The 19,041-nt window shown below is 47.8% G+C and overlaps 1 protein-coding gene across 2 annotated transcripts in view; it reads left to right on the forward strand.

Moving 5' to 3' along the window:
- INSR (insulin receptor) overlaps positions 1 to 19,041 on the forward strand; it is a 334,293-nt gene that overhangs the window by 233,609 nt on the left and 81,643 nt on the right. For both annotated transcript variants that reach the window (XM_085637683.1, XM_085637684.1), the window contains exon 3: positions 8,335 to 8,656. In XM_085637683.1, the coding sequence (XP_085493809.1) occupies positions 8,335 to 8,656 (322 nt within the window). The remainder of the gene's footprint in view (positions 1 to 8,334; positions 8,657 to 19,041) is intronic.

Genomic DNA, 19,041 nt, shown 5'->3' on the forward strand with positions numbered 1-19,041 from the left:
CATGGGAACAGTCCAGCCTGGACTGGAAACAAGCATCCTAGGACCGGTTTCGGGGATTCACCCCTCTTCAGCCAGGATGACAAATGCAAAAACATGGTCAAGACTGATTTGCATATGGCTGGGTCCAAACTGGGTGGTGTGGTGAGCAAAAGAATGATAGATTAAACCCAGATCTTTGTGACTGGCGATGAATGTTTGCATCGTCCATCATTCTGTCCATCAAGTATTTCTTTTGCATTTGTCTCCCTAAGTGGAAGGGTGTGCCCAGACGTGGGTCCCGTGCTCACTACACCACTTGACTCAAGCTAGCCTGGCTGATGAGGGGTGATGCCCTGAAACCGGTCCCAGGAGGCTTGTTTCTGGTCCAGGGAGGACCTGGCTTGGCAGTTCGGGCTGGACTGTTCCCATGGGGCACAGGGTCAAGAGTGATTAACATATGGCTGGGTCCAAACTGGGGTGGTGTGGTGAGCAAAAGAATGATGGATTAAACCCAGATCTTTGTGACTGGGGGTGAATGTTTGCATTGTCCAGCATTCCGTCCATCAATTATTTCTTTTGCATCTGAATGTTCCACAGCTGGTTGACATGCGCCACCCACGGGCCATGATGCTTGATTCTAAATTTGTTCGTCCATTAGTAGAGAGATTCATTACTGATGGTAATTTGAATTAGGAAGGCACTTCTTGAGTGTATTGTAACCTCCTACAGAAATACAAATGTGGATACAGTCATTGAAATGATGGGTGATGCTTGCTGCAAGCTATGAGGTGCAGGTACTCGCGACTAACCCTTTGTTGCTTGCCGGCAGTCGCTGAGCTGCGTTCGGCCTGGCATGTGATCATGTTGACATTTGAATCCTCACCATGGTCACCTGCCATGATCAGCCGTGCCTGGGCACAGTGCAGATAATGGCACCTGATGTTGTGACTACTGAGCCCGCAGCCTAGTAACCCTTTATGTGCGGATGTGCCAGTACATAGCCCAGAGGATGGCGTCTGATCTTGTGATTGGATAGGTCAGCCCAGCAGTCGGCCATGTGGCGGAACAGTGCTGGGTCACAGTGTAGGCGTGGCTTGTGTTGGGGGGTGATCACCATTTCCTCAGTTTGGCCGCCATTTTTTGGAATGTTTCTCTAACACAAAATGTCACACGGCAAAAGGTTGCCTGTGGCTTTGTGGCCATCAGTTCTTCAGCTGAGCCGCCTTCTATATGCTGATGTATGGAGCAGAGAACAGAAGGGGTGTTGTGAGGTTGCTAAATCGGCCTTAAAACTGCAAAAATTGGATTCTTTTGGCTTACTGTCCTTAGAGAGCTAAACCCCACAGAGTAAATAAATAGTGAGGATTTCCTGATTGGTGCACCCAAGAGTCCCAGCGACGTCTTGGCGCTCTATGGCGACGAGGCGCCACGGTGAGAGTGGAGCGATCCTGCGACGATGCAGCGAGGTATGGCCGCCCCCTGGAGACGTAGTCTGCGGCTGTCAGGGCAGTCACAATGGGGAAAAGTCCAAATGAAGAATTTTTGCTGTCAGCCATGCAAACTTTGGGTCACTTTGTGTTTTTTGTGGTTAATAATTTAAGCCTTGTAGAGATTTGGTTCTGGCCACGAGTTAGCTTCATTAGGATTGCGCGAGGTTACGTTAACCTTTGTGGTTACGGTCATGTTCCAGGGTGGTTGAAGTAGGGTCCGGGTTAGCACTAGGGATATCTGTAGGATTGGATTAGGGATCAGAGGCTGGGTTATGGTGTGGGCCTGGGTGGCTGTCGTGTGACAGTGAGGGTTGTGGTGAAAGTTAGTGTGAAGGTTGGATGGTCGGAGGGTTGGCCTGTCTGTGTTTAGTTCCTCTTGGGTTTGGGGTTGCTGGCGGTGATTTTCTTCAGTTTAACATTCCTCATACTGGTTTCTGCCTATTTGCTAAGTTTCTGACCCACCCCCTCTCCCTTGACCCTGGGTGTTGTCAGTTGTTTTATTTTTAAATGTCTTTTAAGATGATTTTCTCTATAAAACTATGCACTGTGTTCTTAATTACATTGCACTCGCGTGCTTACTTTACCATAAATTATTTTTTTCACGTTCTTCCTTAACCATAAATCGATGCCACTGTGATGGGGCTCTTGTGAAGGAAGGAGCCCCGGCCCCACCAACCTGGGGCGGTCTGTGTGTTGTATCCGAGGTAGCAGAAGGTGGATCCGTGAAAAGTTGTATCCACCGTAGGTCCAGCCGGGCCGGGTCCAGGGCGCAGTGTGATGCTGTCTACATATTATCCATTTACAGTCGATGCATCTGAAAGGAAACATTGACAAAACTTGGGGCCATCTTGAAAGAAGTGGCATTGCTCTGCCCTCTACGACTTGTGTTGGACACCTCTGCTATATAATCTGCTGCCATGAATTGATTCTCGGTTCACCTCCTGACACAACGGTTTCCCCTCGGCACCAAATTAATATTTATTGGCTGGGCCTGCCGTGGACCACCAGATTTCGCTGGGGCGTGGTGTGGGCTTCCAGGATGGAAAACACGTCTTTTCGGACTGTCGCTGCCTCTGAAAGGGCAGCTCAGCTCTGCTGGGGCAGAGTCAGTAGCTTGTGTGATCACAGGACACTGTGTTACGTGTTGTGTATACTTTACAACAAGCAGGGAGGGCGGCCCTGACCCGTTTGTAAAAGCGCTTTATAATGTAAACATATTTACTGCTGCCGCGGCGCCAGCTCACTCGACAAACAGAAGCTCAGAGCGGCTTTAATGTGAATTTGGACCCGTTCCACCGGATGGGAGGAGGGAGGCTGAATGTTATTAGCAGCTGAACTTTGAAAAATGCAGAACGTGTCTTTCTACGTATCGCATGCGCCTGGAAACGGCGTCGCGGCGTGGGTTTCGGCTCAGGAGTCGTGTCAGTGTCGTGGGAGGGGCTTAAATTAACTGGGCCATGTGAATATTGGGAGACCCTAATCTTGGCCAAAAGCGCCTAGATGCTATAGTAAAATGACAACCAGCGCGTTACAAACCACCAACATAATGATTAAAAAAAGATAAACTCGTGCTTGGGAAGTTTGTCTCGTGCCAGGCGAGGGGCCCGGCTCCAGAACAAATAGATGTTTCAGGGGCCACGGCCCCCCCGGAGCCCTTGAGCCTTTTGTTTTTGGGCTGGGTTGCGGACGTCCTAAGCGAGTGCAGACCAGAAGTGTTTTCAAACTGAAAAACATGAATACTATTCTCGTGGCACGATGACACAATGTCCCCAGGTCAGGCACGGGTTGCACCAGTGCGCCAGAAGCGGAAGCTGTCGTTGTGGTTGTGCGGAGATGCTCTGCCCTCGGGGTTACCAGGAAGGACGTATGTATTCATTCACAAGTTAGAGCGGCTTAGAAAGGAAGTGCTGCGCCCCAGGGGGCGTGATTGGAGGTCACAAACGCCACGGGTTGTTGGCCCACAGGCTGCGAACGTTTTTCTTTCTTTCTCTAATTAGCTTTTGCTTCCAAAGTGTATTTATGCTTTATTGAACTGCACAAATCACGTTAATATTACCTGCTTGCTCACCTCACATCTATCTCAGAAGGATGGATGAAAGGCGGAGCATGCCCTACTGATGGTACACATCTGTGACTAGCAAGTTTAACGCAAGTCTTTACACAAATGTTGCATTAGTCAATCCTATTTAACTTTAAAGATTATTTGCTTTATGATGACGTCACAGGGGGTCTTTTCAGACTTACCTATGGTTGTAATGAAGCCATAACATTAAAATCTGCAAAACTACTAGAACAAGTAACTAACGTGTTTCCAACTTTAAATGCATTACTTTGCTTTCCCAGTATGATATGAAATGTTTGTTTGTGTTTTTGAATATTTTCACATGCAGCGAACATGACGTTCGTTTGATGTTTTTTTTTTTTTAAGTTAAATACAATTGTAAACGCCCCCTCTCTGTTTTCTAAACCTAATGTATTTATGGATGTGGGGGCTACATGTGAACCTCGACTGCCCACACTCTTCTTTCCAGTGTTAAATTTTGGATGGCTTAGGGTTGGCCCAAGGCTAATAGGAGTTGGGCACAGTTTCAGCAGAGGGGCCAAATATTGTAGGAGCCGAGGACTGCTAGATTGCTCTTTTCTTGAACTCAGGAATGTGGCGTTCTCTGAGGAGTGTAGTGTACCCTTCTACTGGCCATTCTGTGAGTGAACAGATAGCTAACATCACCTTAAAACCCACCATCATGTAATGCGCTGCCGCCGGTATCCAGAGTGGTCTTTCAGATTTGGCGGCAGTCCCTAAGGAGAATGGGGTGATGGAACACGCTGACGGGGGAAACCCCTTTGTGGCACAATGGACGGCTGCCGGAGCTGGCGGCGCTGCAGGGGTTTAGCGGATTGGACGACATTGGCATATTCAACCTGGGCGACATGATGAGGAATGGGTCCCTTAAATCGTTCCAGGATTTACAGGAAGAATTTGGCATGCCCCGGACACAGTTCTACCGATACCTCCAGCTCCGTCATGCGCTCTCCCCCAGCCTGGAGGGTGTTGCTGACATTCCAGAGTTTAGCCCAATGGAGGCGAAAGTCTTTATGGGCGATCTTGCAACTAAAAAGATCTCTCGGATCTATCAGTCCCTGGTCACCCACAGTGCGCCCACTCTAGACAAACTGCGGAGGGTGTGGGAGGAGGATGTGGGCTCGCTGGAGGAGGAGGATTGGAGGGAGGCCCTGGCCGCCCCTCTGGGAGCGGCCATTGCGATGAGCCTCCGCCTTATCCAATTCAAATACCTACACCGGGTATACTATACTCGGGTGCGACTGTATCGGGTGGGCCTGGTAGCCTCCCCGGAATGCCTCAGTTGTGGTAGGGCGGAGGGCACATTCCTACATACGGTCTGGCATTGTTCGTCGCTTGATCGCCTTTGGAGGGGTGTCTTCTCTTGTTTGTCTGAGGTCCTGGGATGGTTGCTCCCGCGTACGCCACAGCTCGCGCTGTTACATGTCATGGATGGCATCTGGGGCAATATCTACAAACGGCATCTTATGCTGCTGGGCCTTACATTGGCGAAACGTGACATTGCCAGGATGTGGAAGGATGAGCGGGCTCCCTCGGTGGCCGCTTGGAAAAATGGCCTAGACTTCTGTATGGGGCTGGAACAGCCCATCTTTGTGGCCCGGGGCTGTCCGCGCAAGCATTATAAAATTTGGAAGCGGTGGGTGGATTATCGGGGCCTGTGGCTGGAGCCCCCAGCGGTGACGGAAGATATCCTAGTGGGATTAGGGCAGGGCTAGAGTGGTTGGGTCTGCGATCTGGGGGGGTGGGGCCACTGGGGGTGTGGGTGCGCTTCGAGTGAGATGGTCCTCTACTAGAGCGAGTAGGCCGTCATTCTTATTCCCCTCATTGGGCCTTGGGCGGGTGAGCGGTTCTCTGTGGGAAGAGCGCAACTTGAGGGGGGGAGTTCGGGGGGGGGGGGGGGGTGGAGATCCGAGATTATACTTCAGATCAAAGAATGTGCTTAACTTGATGCTGCAGTGGCCTCTGGGGTACAGAGCCCTGTGTATATTGTGCAAATGACAAATAAAAATCTGTTGTAAAAAAAAAAAAACACCATCATGTAGAAACAAGTGCCACCTTTCGGCCCGCAATACATAATAAACACAATTAGTAGAACGGGCATCATCTGGGATTGGAAACTGTTTTCTATGAGCTCTGCCAGTAAAAAATAACTGTGTAGGAAGCGTCTGTTTTCGCATCAAAGATCTGTAGAGCTGAGGAAATCCTTACAAAAAATTGTTTTTGGCGTTTTTGGTATTGTTAACAATACACAACCGTGTCCAATGCCTCGCCCCAGCTGCAACTTAAACAAACTGCACTACCTTTCCACGTCAGTCTGAATGTCATTCTTGATGCCTTCGGCCAAGGGCCTGGTTGCTGCACGGGCTACTTTGCACATGGTTCCTGCATATTTTTGTGGTGCTGTACATGAAGAACTTGCATGGCAGAAGTGTGTTTACATTTAACCATCTGCTTGGTTTTGAATCCCTACACAGGAAAAAGAAACACAATTATAAAGTGAAGGACAAAGTTGCTCATGGGTGTTGTACTTGATTTTATTTAGAATTTTCATGCATTTCTTTTTATACGATTTGATGGCTGTTGTGCTGCACAATATTGAAATGTACCCCGATCACCAACAGGCCCACTGGGCACAGTCTCCGCCATGTTGAGAAGTCCTCTTTTTCTTTCCATGCGCACTGCGGCGTCAGCATCCTTTGATGTGCCTCAAACTCCCTGCGCGAGGTCTGTGGGGAGATAATGCTGCGTCACAACCTTTGGTGACGTCCGTGAACTGTTGTCCGCTACTTAACATGTTCCAGACAAACACTTAGCACAGCCACAGGTGCCATATAAGCTGGTGCTTGAAATGGGAAAATAGAAGTGCCGGTACTCCGTGCAGAGTACCTGCCTGTTTTTGAGAAGTGCCGGTACTCTCCAATTAAAAGTATTACGTAGCTCTTGAGAAGTGCCGGTACTCCCCTCAAAATAAAGGAGTGCCGGTACTCCGTATCGGACATTACTGGCCCATTTAAAGCACTGCTATAAGCCACATAATTATGGACTAAAGTACACGGCCCCCATCTCCTGCTCCGTACTCTGTAAAGATTACAGTGGCCTAAAGAGCAAAGCTTTGGTTCGGAATGCGTTAAAGTGATGCATTTTTTGAACAATTATATATTAAAGCAGCCTCAAAAAGAAAAAGAATTAAGAAAGCCACATGGTCTGGCCTTGAGAAGCCTGCTGCGTTTTTTAGTTATTTTCCATAGATAACATGTCAATCGACTTGAAAAGGGAAAAAAAAGACATGAGCCACAGGTGGGCATGCATATGTGTGTTGGGGGAGGGGGGGGGGGGGTTAAGCAAAAAGTGACCCTTCGTAAATAATTAAAAAAATAAAAACAACCATGAAATTAAAACAGAAATAAAAAGAGAGATTGGCCCACCAACCTGATATTTAATGGACTTCTTTTTAGTCGGCCATGCATATGTGCAAGATGCTGTCACTCACAATGAAAAGAGCCAGTGACTGAAATGGCCCTTTGCTCCACACTGTAGGCTGGGGTGGGTGGAAGTAAATTGTGTATTATTTACACTTCAACAGGCCAATGGGTGAAGAGTGTTGTGCAGAATTCCAATGATGACTCCACATACATAGGTATTTTTATTATTAATATTTTGGAAAGCAGGAGGCTGGTGACACAGTTAAAGTTGCCTCTAGACCAGACCTAAAAGTCAGCGTTGGATGCCGGACCAGACGGCCTCAGTATTCGCGATGGGGCTTGCACGCTCTGCCATACTGCCTCCCTGGCCCCGTACAGCTCTTCAGAGTTAAGGTTGGGCTGATTTGCGCTTCATCTGTTCTAAGGTCTATTGACATCTTCACCCTTTTGAGTATTTAATCCATCAATGTATGGAGAACGCAGGATGTCCATGACTTCCCGACCTGGTCCATGGGCTCCTGGAGAAAATGTTCTACTTCTGTAGCATTCTTTTTGCCAGTACCAGTGACATCCCCTCATACCTTAGGTCATGATGACTGGTTCAGCCCAGTGCTTAATTTGGAAAATATTAAGTGCCAGGGCTCTGACCCGGAGGCCACTGCAGCTTGCACCTCCCATCGCCCTTGTCATCGCTGCCAAAACAACTACTAACCATCTTTCTCGCCTGCAAATGCGACAGTTCAGATAATTCCAGGACCCAAAAGCTAAAGGAATGGCTGGGAAGGCAGGTGTTAGTATTTTTATTAATGTATATTGTATTGACAAACAACTGTTGTTCATGTCATCTCTAAATTAAATGAGCAGCGCCACCATGTGGCAGAGTGTCATAAGTGTGGTGATGACAATTAAGTGCTGGTGCCGAGCCCCAGAAACCACTGGCTCCAATTAAGCACTGGTTCAGCCACACACATTGCTCCTTCTAGCGACCACTGCTGATGCGCTGGTTTTACATCGCTCAGCTTTTGGTGACTGCCAACTGCTAGCGACACACCTCGGTTACGTGCGACATCAAGCAGAGTTGACATACTAGAACAGGAAGAGTGTGAGCGTGTATTGGTAACCCCGTGTAGCCTATCTTTGCCTGACTAGTTGATCAGTAGCCATGGAGGTTGAAATAAGTAGTTGCCCTATCCATTCCCCTGGCCAACGCTGTATCGGATATTAGTTCCTGTGGCTGGCGCATTGCATGGTCCATTTCGGAAAGCATTACTCTTGAAAGTGTAACCGGATTACTTTGTGTTGAATATCTTTCATTGGATGCTGGTTAATGTCCTGACATCTCTCTCTTCTTCCTTCACAGTCTGTCCATCTGAATGCAAATCGCATGGGTGCACCTCGGATAACCAGTGTTGCCACAGTCAGTGTTTGGGGAATTGCTACGAGCCCAATGACCCCAAGAAGTGCGTGGCTTGCCTCCACTTCCAGTACAATGGCGAGTGCATGGAGAAGTGTCCGCCGAACACCTACAAGTTCGAGGGGTGGCGCTGTGTGCCGTTCAGCTACTGCCAGGACCTTCACAACAAGTGCAAGAACCTTCGTAAGCCTGACTGCCACCAGTATGTCATCCACAAGGGCGAGTGCCTTCCCGAGTGCCCGTCCGGGTACACCATGAACTCCACCAAGTAAGTAAGCAAGCGTGGTGCGTGCCATTAGCTGCGTTTGGCGGGCCTTGAGGGAGTAGCGCAATGAAGATGAGTGCTTTCCTGAGTGCCCGTTCGGGCACTCCATGACCTCCACCAAGTAAGTAAGCAAGCGTGGCGCATGCCATTATCTGCGTGTGGTGGGCCTTGAGGGAGTAGCGCAGTGAGGACGAGTGTCTCCACGAGTGCCCGTTCGGGTACACCATGACCTCCACCAAGTAAGCAAGTGTGGTGCGTGCCATTATCTGCGTGTGCCGGGCCTTGAGGGAGTAGCGCAGTGAGGACAAGTGTCTCTACGAGTGCCCGTTCGGGTACACCATGACCTCCACCAAGTAAGCAAGTGTGGTGCGTGCCATTATCTGCGTGTGGTGGGCCTTGAGGGAGTAGCGCAGTGAGGATGAGTGTCTCCACGAGTGCCCGTTCGGGCACTCCTTAACCTCCACCAAGTAAGTAAGCAAGCGTGGCGCGTGCAAGCACCTGCATGTGGTGAGCCTTGCGTGAGCAGCGCAATGAAGGTAGGCCCAAAAACAGAACATTTATTCACCCTCTGTGTGTTGTACCATGATCTTATGTATTACTGAGGCGGTGTTATGGTTGCATTTCCACATTTCCAAATGTATTACCCTGTGGCCTTATACGTCTTTTCATCTAGTAACTTGGCACAGTATCTTTAACATCTTACTCCTTTTATACAGTGTTTTAATGTGTTCTGGTCAGAAGACATCGTAACCTCCACTCCTTCATTAAAGGTTTTTTGCCGACCTGTCGGGCGGGGACCCACGAAAAATGGAGGGGGATAAAAATATTGATTTTCCAAGTTAATTCCCACAGGAAACTTTGCTCTTCAGTACAGTAAAAGCAGCTTAATAGAATTACACTCTGTTCTACATAAAGTTCGAACTGTAATCAGAAAACATGTTTTTGTGATTTGATGTAAATCCATTTAAGCGCTTCAGAGAATTAGCAGTTAAAGAGGGGTTTGGACTGGGCATGAAGGGTTAAAGCCATGAAAACGTAGGGTATGTGAGGGCGGTTGTTACTGCAGGAGTCCCGCTGTACGAAAAAGGTGTTCTGATTGGCAGAGGGAGCTTTTTCTCCTGCCTTCCATTTCAGTACCACCGTACTGAGTGATCTGATTGGCTGGCCTGAACTCTGAGCAAAATCTTGCAGCCGCCATGATAGGACCAGTCGATTCTGACCCCTGTCCTGAACTGTTTGTGAAAAAAGGGCACAAGGAGGCAGGTTAAGGCCACCCTGACCCCCCAGGAATGCATTTGTGAGGAGGGGGTGGGGCACTTAAGCACTACTCCCTCCCCGAGATTAAAATTACAACAAATTGTCCCACAGTGCTCTCGTGGGACCCAGAGCACCTCTAGTGTGAGGTACATTGGTACTCTTACGGGAGGGGCTGTTCAAACTTTACCCCCATATGTCAGCCTTTAATGCCTTTTCATCTATATTTGAAATTCTAAAGCTGTGTCTAAATTGGAGTGCAGGAAAGAATAACAGAGCAAGCATTGGAAAAGTCAATAGATCTTGGATTTATAATGCATGTGCCGACCTGTTATCTTTCTCAATGTTTGTCAGTAAAGTATTGTTTAAATAACATAAAGAAAAAGTAAATCAAATAACTAGAGGGAAAGCAAGCACATACCTTGAGGTATCGCGAAAACGTACTTTGAATTCATTATTTCGCTCTTTATGAATGCCACGGTTTATTTTACAAATACATTTCTTTCAGGAAGCTCTGACCAGAATTTAAAAAGAAAAACGAAGCATCCGAATGTAGCTAGAAATGGTTGCCAAAGCCTAATCTACTCTTTGCAGGATGCAGCCATTTGGTCCGCTGTAGCAGCACAGGGAGCAGCGTCATGCTAAGTACACCTTCTGCCTTAAGTTTCAGCTGAGTGAGTGCAGCAGCTCGCCTTTCCCCAGCACCATAGACGCCTTTGTGCCCTGAGGCCTTTGCTTGCATGCAGTATGTGGACTGCAGGGCATAAAACAAAAATAACCCTTAACGTTTCATCTTCAACCATACTCCAGCAGAAAATAACCTTTGTTGCTGTGAGTTTACAGACAAGCTGGGAGGGGTGGGGAGCAACACAGTACTGGGGATGAGGTTGAATAGGCAATGCAGCACATGAGGGGAAGAGCTAAAACACATTGAATGTGAAAAAGTAGAACCTAAATTAATGAAAATTAGTTCCTAAATTTTAGCAGTGTAAGGATAAGTGTCACACAGTGAAAAAGATGGTAAAGAGGCTGTGCTTCAGGAATGGGACAAACAAAACGAGCAGAAGGCAAGCCATCGAGCAAGAAGCGAGCAAAAGAGTGACAAGAAAGCCAACCAGTGGGCAAGCTACAAGCACGCTTTAAGTTCACAACAGGTCATTCGACACCTAGCAGCTCACACTGCCTGGTAAGTGAGACCTTAAAAAGGCAAATTTCTAAAAGCAGATCACGCATGGGCTGTGCCATTTTCACTGGGCTGTGATTAAAGCGAATTATTATGCAAAAAAGCACAACAAAATCTTGAAATGAATAAGACAAAGAATACCACAATCTCCAACAGGAAAAATGAAATATGTAAGCTAGGGTAAAGTATGCAACTTAAAATAGGAAGAAAGGAGAAAAAAAACCTGCAGACAAAAACCACGTATTTCAAACTGTGTAAAACCAAAGGTAGGTATAATGCATCTGAAAACGTTCAGACCCATATTGTAATCCACAATGCAAAAATCGGGTGTGAATATGTGGGGCATTCACAAACAAGCCTGGTGACGGCAAAGCCAAGTCACCAGCAGCATCGACAGCCGTGCAGGCAAAATACTGAAGCTGGAAGGGAGTAGACATTAAAAAGTGAACACAAAGGCAAAAAAAATAGAAGAAGCGAGAACAGTAGCAAAGGAGGGTCCAAAGGGAAGCTAGTGTTTGGTGTGTCCTCCAAAAGGAACAGGAAGTAACAGGCTGCAAAACAACAAGAAGTAAAGCTAGGGAGTCACAATGTGGGATTCTGTTGAGGAGGTGCAGGGGATGAGAAAGGAAAAAACGAGGCCATGGTTGAGACCAGGTTTAAATACCCCATGAAATTCAAGACTGCGGTCATCCAGGTATTGCTGGGATTTCAGATTTCAGGTAGAATTCTGGAGATGAAGGATTTTGAGCTTATGAGAGAAGAGTTTTGTACGAGGCAAAAGTGCATGTTTTTCCAGCTGTCCGTGAAAACGCAGCCTGGCCAAAAACTGAGACCCAAATTACAGAAGTTGGGGAAAAGTACAACTTACTGCAAAGTAGCCTTGTGCCGCTGCTAGACCATACTTTAGGCCTGTTGTGCACTGGTGACTACCAGACAGAAGAAGAAAACTGTGTTTGGGAACATAAAAACTCAACAAACCTTCTTTAGTGAACAGTTTGCTGGGATCACGTCTGCAAACCCAGAATTCTTTCAAGCTTCAAAACTATTGTTATAGGAAAGTAACTTTTTCCTCTTGAAGCAGCAGAGCCTATTGGCCTGAGATTGTAGGATGACGTCCGAGGTGATTGTTGTCAGTCCAGAATTAAATGCAAAGTGAAGACAACCGGTCGTAACAAATCATCGGAATTGGTGATTACAAGTTGCGGATGAAAATGGAATGAGGTTCTGTAAGCTGCCAGGAGTCCTAGGACTAACGGCCCCCGCAGGGCCTGGTCTTATTGGCCTGTGCGCCACATGTTGAGAAAGAAGAGTTTCTCTTGTGCAGAAAACCAGTGAGATGCTGACGAGTGCAGTGAACGTGGAGTCTGCGGGCAAGTACCTAAGCTCCGGGGATCCAGGCTATTGCAGAAGACCCCACGCGTCGCTAAGATATCAAGACAAAATGACCTGCTCAGTTTATGTACATCTATGGGTTGTGCCAGCAAGCACAGTCTTTGACTTGGATCCTGCAAACCTCTAGTATGTGTGCCCTACAAGTAAATCCAGGCCCCGGGTATGATACCTAGTCAAGACCCTTTTGCCTTCAGACGGAGGCTGGTAGCTGTCGTGGACCATCCTGGACTGGTTTCACGCTGTCCTCTTCATGCACAAAAAGTGTGAATATGCTGACAAGCCGGATAACTCTTACTCAACTCACAAGAGATGCAGTTGAGGCCCCAGATTGATAGATACCTTCCTACCCAGGGCAACTGTAGGCAGAGCAGGTGCTCTGTGTGAGGGTTGATTCTGTTGAATGATGGGCAAGCATGCCAAAAGAAATGTAAAGGGAAGTGACCAACCCAGAGAGAGTATGTGAGCAAAGGTCATCAAAGAATTAAAATGACCGTAATGGTCTTCTCGATGTCCCAGTCGGGCAAGGATGGACACACCCAGTGGCACGTGGTCAATGAAAGCCATGTGGTCTTTCTTAGCTTGTCTCTCTAAGAAGCTCCAAGTCGTTCCCTGGGCCTGGTCTCCACTCTTGGGTTTAGCGCCCACCTCCCGCACACAGGTGGGCCGGTGACCCACGCCTGGAGATTGGAGTGTAGGACTCTCCTCTAGTGGTTGAGTGGTGTGTTTCTTGCCGGAGAAGGAACGGTACACCTGACTAACGTTCAGGTTTGGAGCAGGCCACGTCCCGATCGATTGGGACAGCAATGGCTCGTGGTCACTCTTCTAGCGACCTTACTTCCAACATATGGAAGATGGGCCCTCCATGAGCACCTTCTTTGCTTTTACCAGCAGAACTTGGCGTTTATATTGTGGTGTTTTAAACTCGTAGGCGACCACTTTGGCAATGTTTTGTGGTCTCATTTTTATCCCTGCGTGGAAAGTATGGCATCCAATTGGTTCCTCAAGCAAGCCGTCCCGAGTTCTGCCACCAAACCAAGAACACAGTCTTAACTCCCCCAAACTCCTGCCTCTGCGACCCCCCCCCCCCCCCCCCTCTTCCTCACTCGCATATTAACATATCCGCCTAAAAACCAGCCAGGATTTGATTAGTCACAAAACAGGACCCTGGAAGCTTTGAGGGACTTTAAATGCCCAGATACAGGCAGTGACTGGAGGTATACTGCTGCCCACCTAGCGAACCGATGCAGAGCGCCACACTGCACCAGATACAGGTAGTGAGTGGAGGTATACAGCAGCCCACCTAGGGAACCGATGCAGAGCGCCACACTGCAGCAGATACAGGCAGCGAGTGGAGGTATACTGCAGCCCACCTAGGGAACCGATGCAGAGCTCCACACTGCAGCAGATACAGGTAGTGAGTGGAGGTATACTGCTGCCCACCTAGGGAACCGATGCAGCGCGCCACACTGCACCAGATACAGGCAGTGACTGGAGGTATACTGCTGCCCACCTAGCGAACCGATGCAGAGCGCCACACTGCAGCAGATACAGGTAGTGAGTGGAGGTATACTGCTGCCCACCTAGCGAACCGATGCAGAGCGCCACACTGCAGCAGATACAGGTAGTGAGTGGAGGTATACTGCTGCCCACCTAGGGAACCGATGCAGCGCGCCACACTGCACCAGATACAGGTAGTGAGTGGAGGTATACAGCAGCCCACCTAGGGAACCGATGCAGAGCGCCACACTGCAGCAGATACAGTAGTGACTGGAGGTATACTGCAGCCCACCTAGGGAACCGATGCAGCGCGCCACACTGCAGCAGATACAGGTAGTGAGTGGAGGTATACTGCAGCCCACCTAGGGAACCGATGCAGAGCGCCACACTGCAGCAGATACAGGCAGTGAGTGGAGGTATACTGCAGCCCACCTAGGGAACCGATGCAGAGCGCCACACTGCAGCAGATACAGGCAGTGAGTGGAGGTATACTGCTGCCCACCTAGGGAACCGATGCAGCGCGCCACACTGCAGCAGATACAGGTAGTGAGTGGAGGTATACAGCTGCCCACCTAGGGAACCGATGCAGCGCACCACACTGCAGCAGATACAGGTAGTGAGTGGAGGTATACAGCAGCCCACCTAGGGAACCGATGCAGAGCGCCACACTGCAGCAGATACAGCAGTGAATGGAGGTATACTGCAGCCCACCTAGGGAACCGATGCAGCGCGCCACACTGCAGCAGATACAGGCAGCGAGTGGAGGTATACTGCAGCGCGCCACACTGCAGCAGATACAGGTAGTGAGTGGAGGTATACTGCAGCCCGCCTAGGGAACCGATGCAGCGCGCCACACTGCAGCAGATACAGGCAGTGAGTGGAGGTATACTGCAGCCCACCTAGGGAACCGATGCAGAGCGCCACACTGCAGCAGATACAGGCAGTGAGTGGAGGTATACTACAGCCCACCTAGGGAACCGATGCAGCGCGCCAGACTGCAGCAGATACAGGCAGTGAGTGGAGGTATACTGCAGCCCACCTAGGGAACCGATGCAGCGCGCCACACTGCAGCAGATACAGGCAGTGAGTGGAGGTATACTGCAGCACATCTAGGGAACCGATGCAGCGCGCCACACTGCAGCAGATACAGGCAGTGAGTGGAGGTATACTGCAGCCCACCTAGGGAACCGATGCAGCGCGCCACACTGCAGCAGATACAAGCAGTGAGTGGAGGTATACTGCAGCCCACCTAGGGAACCGATGCAGCGCGCCACACTGCAGCAGATACAGGCAGTGAGTGGAGGTATACTGCAGCCCACCTAGGGAACCGATGCAGCGCGCCACACTGCAGCAGATACAGGCAGTCGATTGACTTATGATGTGATGCATGGGTAAAAGGGACGCAGTGTTCCAAATTGCAGCAAGATACTGGCAATGGGCAAAGTCCGACTACATTGTGTGAGAGACCACTGTACAGTGACATTCTGCAGTGCATACCATACAGTAGGCAGTATCCTGCTGCAGTGAATGTGACGACAGGGGCATGGATTCATACTGAAGCAATATACAGGCAAGGGGGCGCCATGCTGCAGCTAATGAGAGAAACATGAATAGGCCTCACTGCAGGAAGCGTGTGGAACTGCACCGCCATGCAAGGGTGAAAAGGGTGTGGCCACTGGCCCTTTGTGACTCGAGACAGACAGTGATGCAGCACGCTGCAGTCACTGCATTGAAGAAACATGCTGTATGTGCTGCTTCATTCTAAGACACTGGCAGTGCGTGGCAACGCACTGCAAATCTTGCATGAAACACATGGGAGCTTCACACCCCAAAGAGACACCAACAATGTGTGGAGGGACATTCACATGCATTTGAGGATTATTGAGATGTTCAGTTCCAGCCCTTAACCGGATTTGATGATCCAGAGGAATATGGTTTGTTGTAGACTTCCTGATGCAGCCATTAGAAGCCAGGCTTTTCCCATCGAGGCGCATGTAGTGAAAAGTGAGACTATAGGAGTACAGCTCAGGCTCGCGATTTCTGATGGCGAGTGTCCAAGGTGCCAAAAAACACCTTCTTGAGTCGTTTATCATCTCAATATTCCTATTTTTTTAGTGTTTCTTCCTAGCCACCAAAAAAAGAAAAGAAATATGTAGATGGGCAACAGTATTTACAAATCACCCCTTTGGTGGTGACAGCGACTGGTCTGCGGTGGAAAGGTTCCAAGCACCTGTGTAAAGCCAGTATCGCGACAGTAGGGTGTTACGATGAGGACTATCGACAGATTGCCTACACCACTGCCCTACTCAAGCACATCTTCACCCTGTTAGGAATGAGAGGGAGCTGGCGAGGCGATAGACATGTTTACCACACCAATCCATTTAAACGGTGAGGTCAGTCCCACCAGCGCAAGGCGGGGTAGCATGTGATGACAGTTTCCAAAAACTCTTGAATAAAAATCACTTTTTAAAAACATCTTTTACAATAGCATTGTTTTTCCATAAAAGGTTAGGCCAAATGAATCACTCCATTCTATGAGACAAAAGCGAAATTTAGCTTCAAATGTGTATTTTTTTAAGATCGCAACAGATTTTTTTTCAACAAGTAAAATTTATTAGGAACATTTTGTAACGGATTTAAAAAAACATGATTCTTTTGAAACATGTAATTGGACATTTAAGGTTAATTAAATAAAAATGGACAAGGATACACATATTTTTATTTACTTATTTATGGAGAGAGAGAGAAATGTAAGCAAACACACACACAATGAGTAAGAGACAGATATAGAATGTTTGGAGAATATATGGATATAGATGTAGTGTGTGAATAGAAATGGATATGTAAATAGAATCAGACACGCACATCTAAAAAAACAAAATTTTATTAAAAGATGTTATGGAAATGTCAAAATCTGGGATTTTTTTGGGGGGTCCAAATAATGCACTCCATCGAAAAAAAAAAAAAAACAATGTTCTTGCAAATATGTTTTTTCAAAAGCGATGCTTTCAATAAATGGTTTGGGAAATGATGTTATCACATGGAATCACTACAGGGTGCTGTAAAACTACACATTAAGTTGATTACTGCAGAGCAGACTTTCTGAATGTGTATCTGTATGTGTCATCCTGTAATGTCAACAATCACTGACTACCATACGAGTGAACCTCTCCAAACAGGAATCCACTGGCCTTCGTACCATCAACTCTTTTCTATGAATTTATGGTTGAATTTGTGAGGCGGACACTACCTAGTAATTAGTAATGGCCACTCAAGTTGTAATGGTCCTCTGTAACTTAAAAAAAATGGGGATACACAATGGCGACAACCATTTTTTACCCTAAATTCTTCACCGTCTTCAGTAGGAAGTTGGTAACTAAGCACTAACGGTATCGGCACTGGTGATTACTACCGCTTTTGTGGATTTTTAAAAATCTTTTTCTAGATCTCCTTTTTTAATCCAACATTTCCTGACCGTCCCCTTCATGGTGATCGAAACACATTTTTCATTTTTTTTTTACTTTTTTTGGCTTTCTACCACGTCTCAGAATTATTATATGGAGAAGCTCGCATTATTCAATTCGATAAGTGATTGAGCTCAAGATTCCACAAATCACAGGACAGAATCAATTTTTGTAAATAACAAGTCTCTGTTGTGAGACTTTGTTTGGAAGCGCCACAAAAAAAAACGTCCAACCACAAACGGTCTCTTTGGGAGTCGGTCTCTGCTGCGTCAATCCTCTCTTAGACCTCAGGCCACTAAATAAATGCCAATTTGTCCTCTCTGTAACTACATGCAGTTCTGATAAAAAGGCATCTTTGTCTACAGAATAATGATTCAGTAAACGAATGTTTGCTCAATCACATCAACAAATGTTGCTAATTGCTTTAGACCACAGCTTAGTTGACAGAATCTCATTTGCGGATGGTCCGCACGACCTTGTACCCCTGGGTAATCTACGCCAAGAGGATCAACGCACCTTGTTACAGGCAACTATCTTTATAAAAGCAATCTGGCTACAGGAAATAGGAGCACGTAAACCTATTAGTATTGACCTGCTTGGAAGCAACGTGGTTGCTCGCCAACGGTGATGGTAAACTAATACAAATGTGTTGCGAGGGCTTGCAAGCTACGTTCTGAAGAAGGCCCAAGCTTGGGCCCGGAAGAGTCACTGTGACCACCTCATTCTGTAAGCTAAGCTAAGTCTGCTGCTATCTAGAAGTTTCTGCAGAAAACTGCGACACCCAACAAGAAGCTCCAAGCTTTGCCCTGGCTTCTCGTGAAAGCCATGGATGGGTCATAGCTGGTGAGTACGCTGCAACGTCAAGTGGACCCTGAGAGTTACCAAAGAAGTCACAACATCACCAAGTGAATCATACTCAGGCACTTCCTGTCTGGAGATATGGCAGCCTCGGAGTTGGAAAAGATGTGACGGCTAGCGAATAGCCTTGTAGTAGACATCACTGGAGTGCATTCTATAATCTTTATTAATTAACTTCAAAGTGGGTCCATTTTTGTGCCCAGAGTGTTCTGGGCATTTAAAGTCCCTCAAAGCTTCTAGGGTGAAGTTCTGCATTGGTTCCTTAGATGTGCTCCAGTATACCTCCACTCACTGCCTGTATCTGCTACAGTGTGGAGCTCTGCATCGGTTCCATAGGTGGGCTGCAGTATACCTCCACTCACTGCCTGTTCCTGCTGCAGTGTGAATCTCAGCGTTGGTTCCCTAGATATGATGCAGTATACCTCCACTCACTGCCTGTATCTGCTGCAGTGTGACTCACAGCGTCGGTTCCCTAGATATGCTACAGTATACCTCCACTCACTGCCTGTATCTGCTGCAGTGTGGAGCTCTGCATCGGTTCCCTAGGTGGGCTGCAGTATACCTCCACTCACTGCCTGTATCTGCTGGTTCCCTAGGTGGGCTGCAGTATACCTCCACTCACTGCCTGTATCTGCTGGTTCCCTAGGTGGGCTGCAGTATACCTCCACTCACTGCCTGTATCTGCTGGTTCCCTAGGTGGGCTGCAGTATACCTCCACTCAGTGCCTGTATCTTCTGGTT

This window comes from Triturus cristatus, chromosome 12, assembly GCF_964204655.1.
Source record: "Triturus cristatus chromosome 12, aTriCri1.1, whole genome shotgun sequence".
Taxonomy (NCBI): domain Eukaryota; kingdom Metazoa; phylum Chordata; class Amphibia; order Caudata; family Salamandridae; genus Triturus; species Triturus cristatus.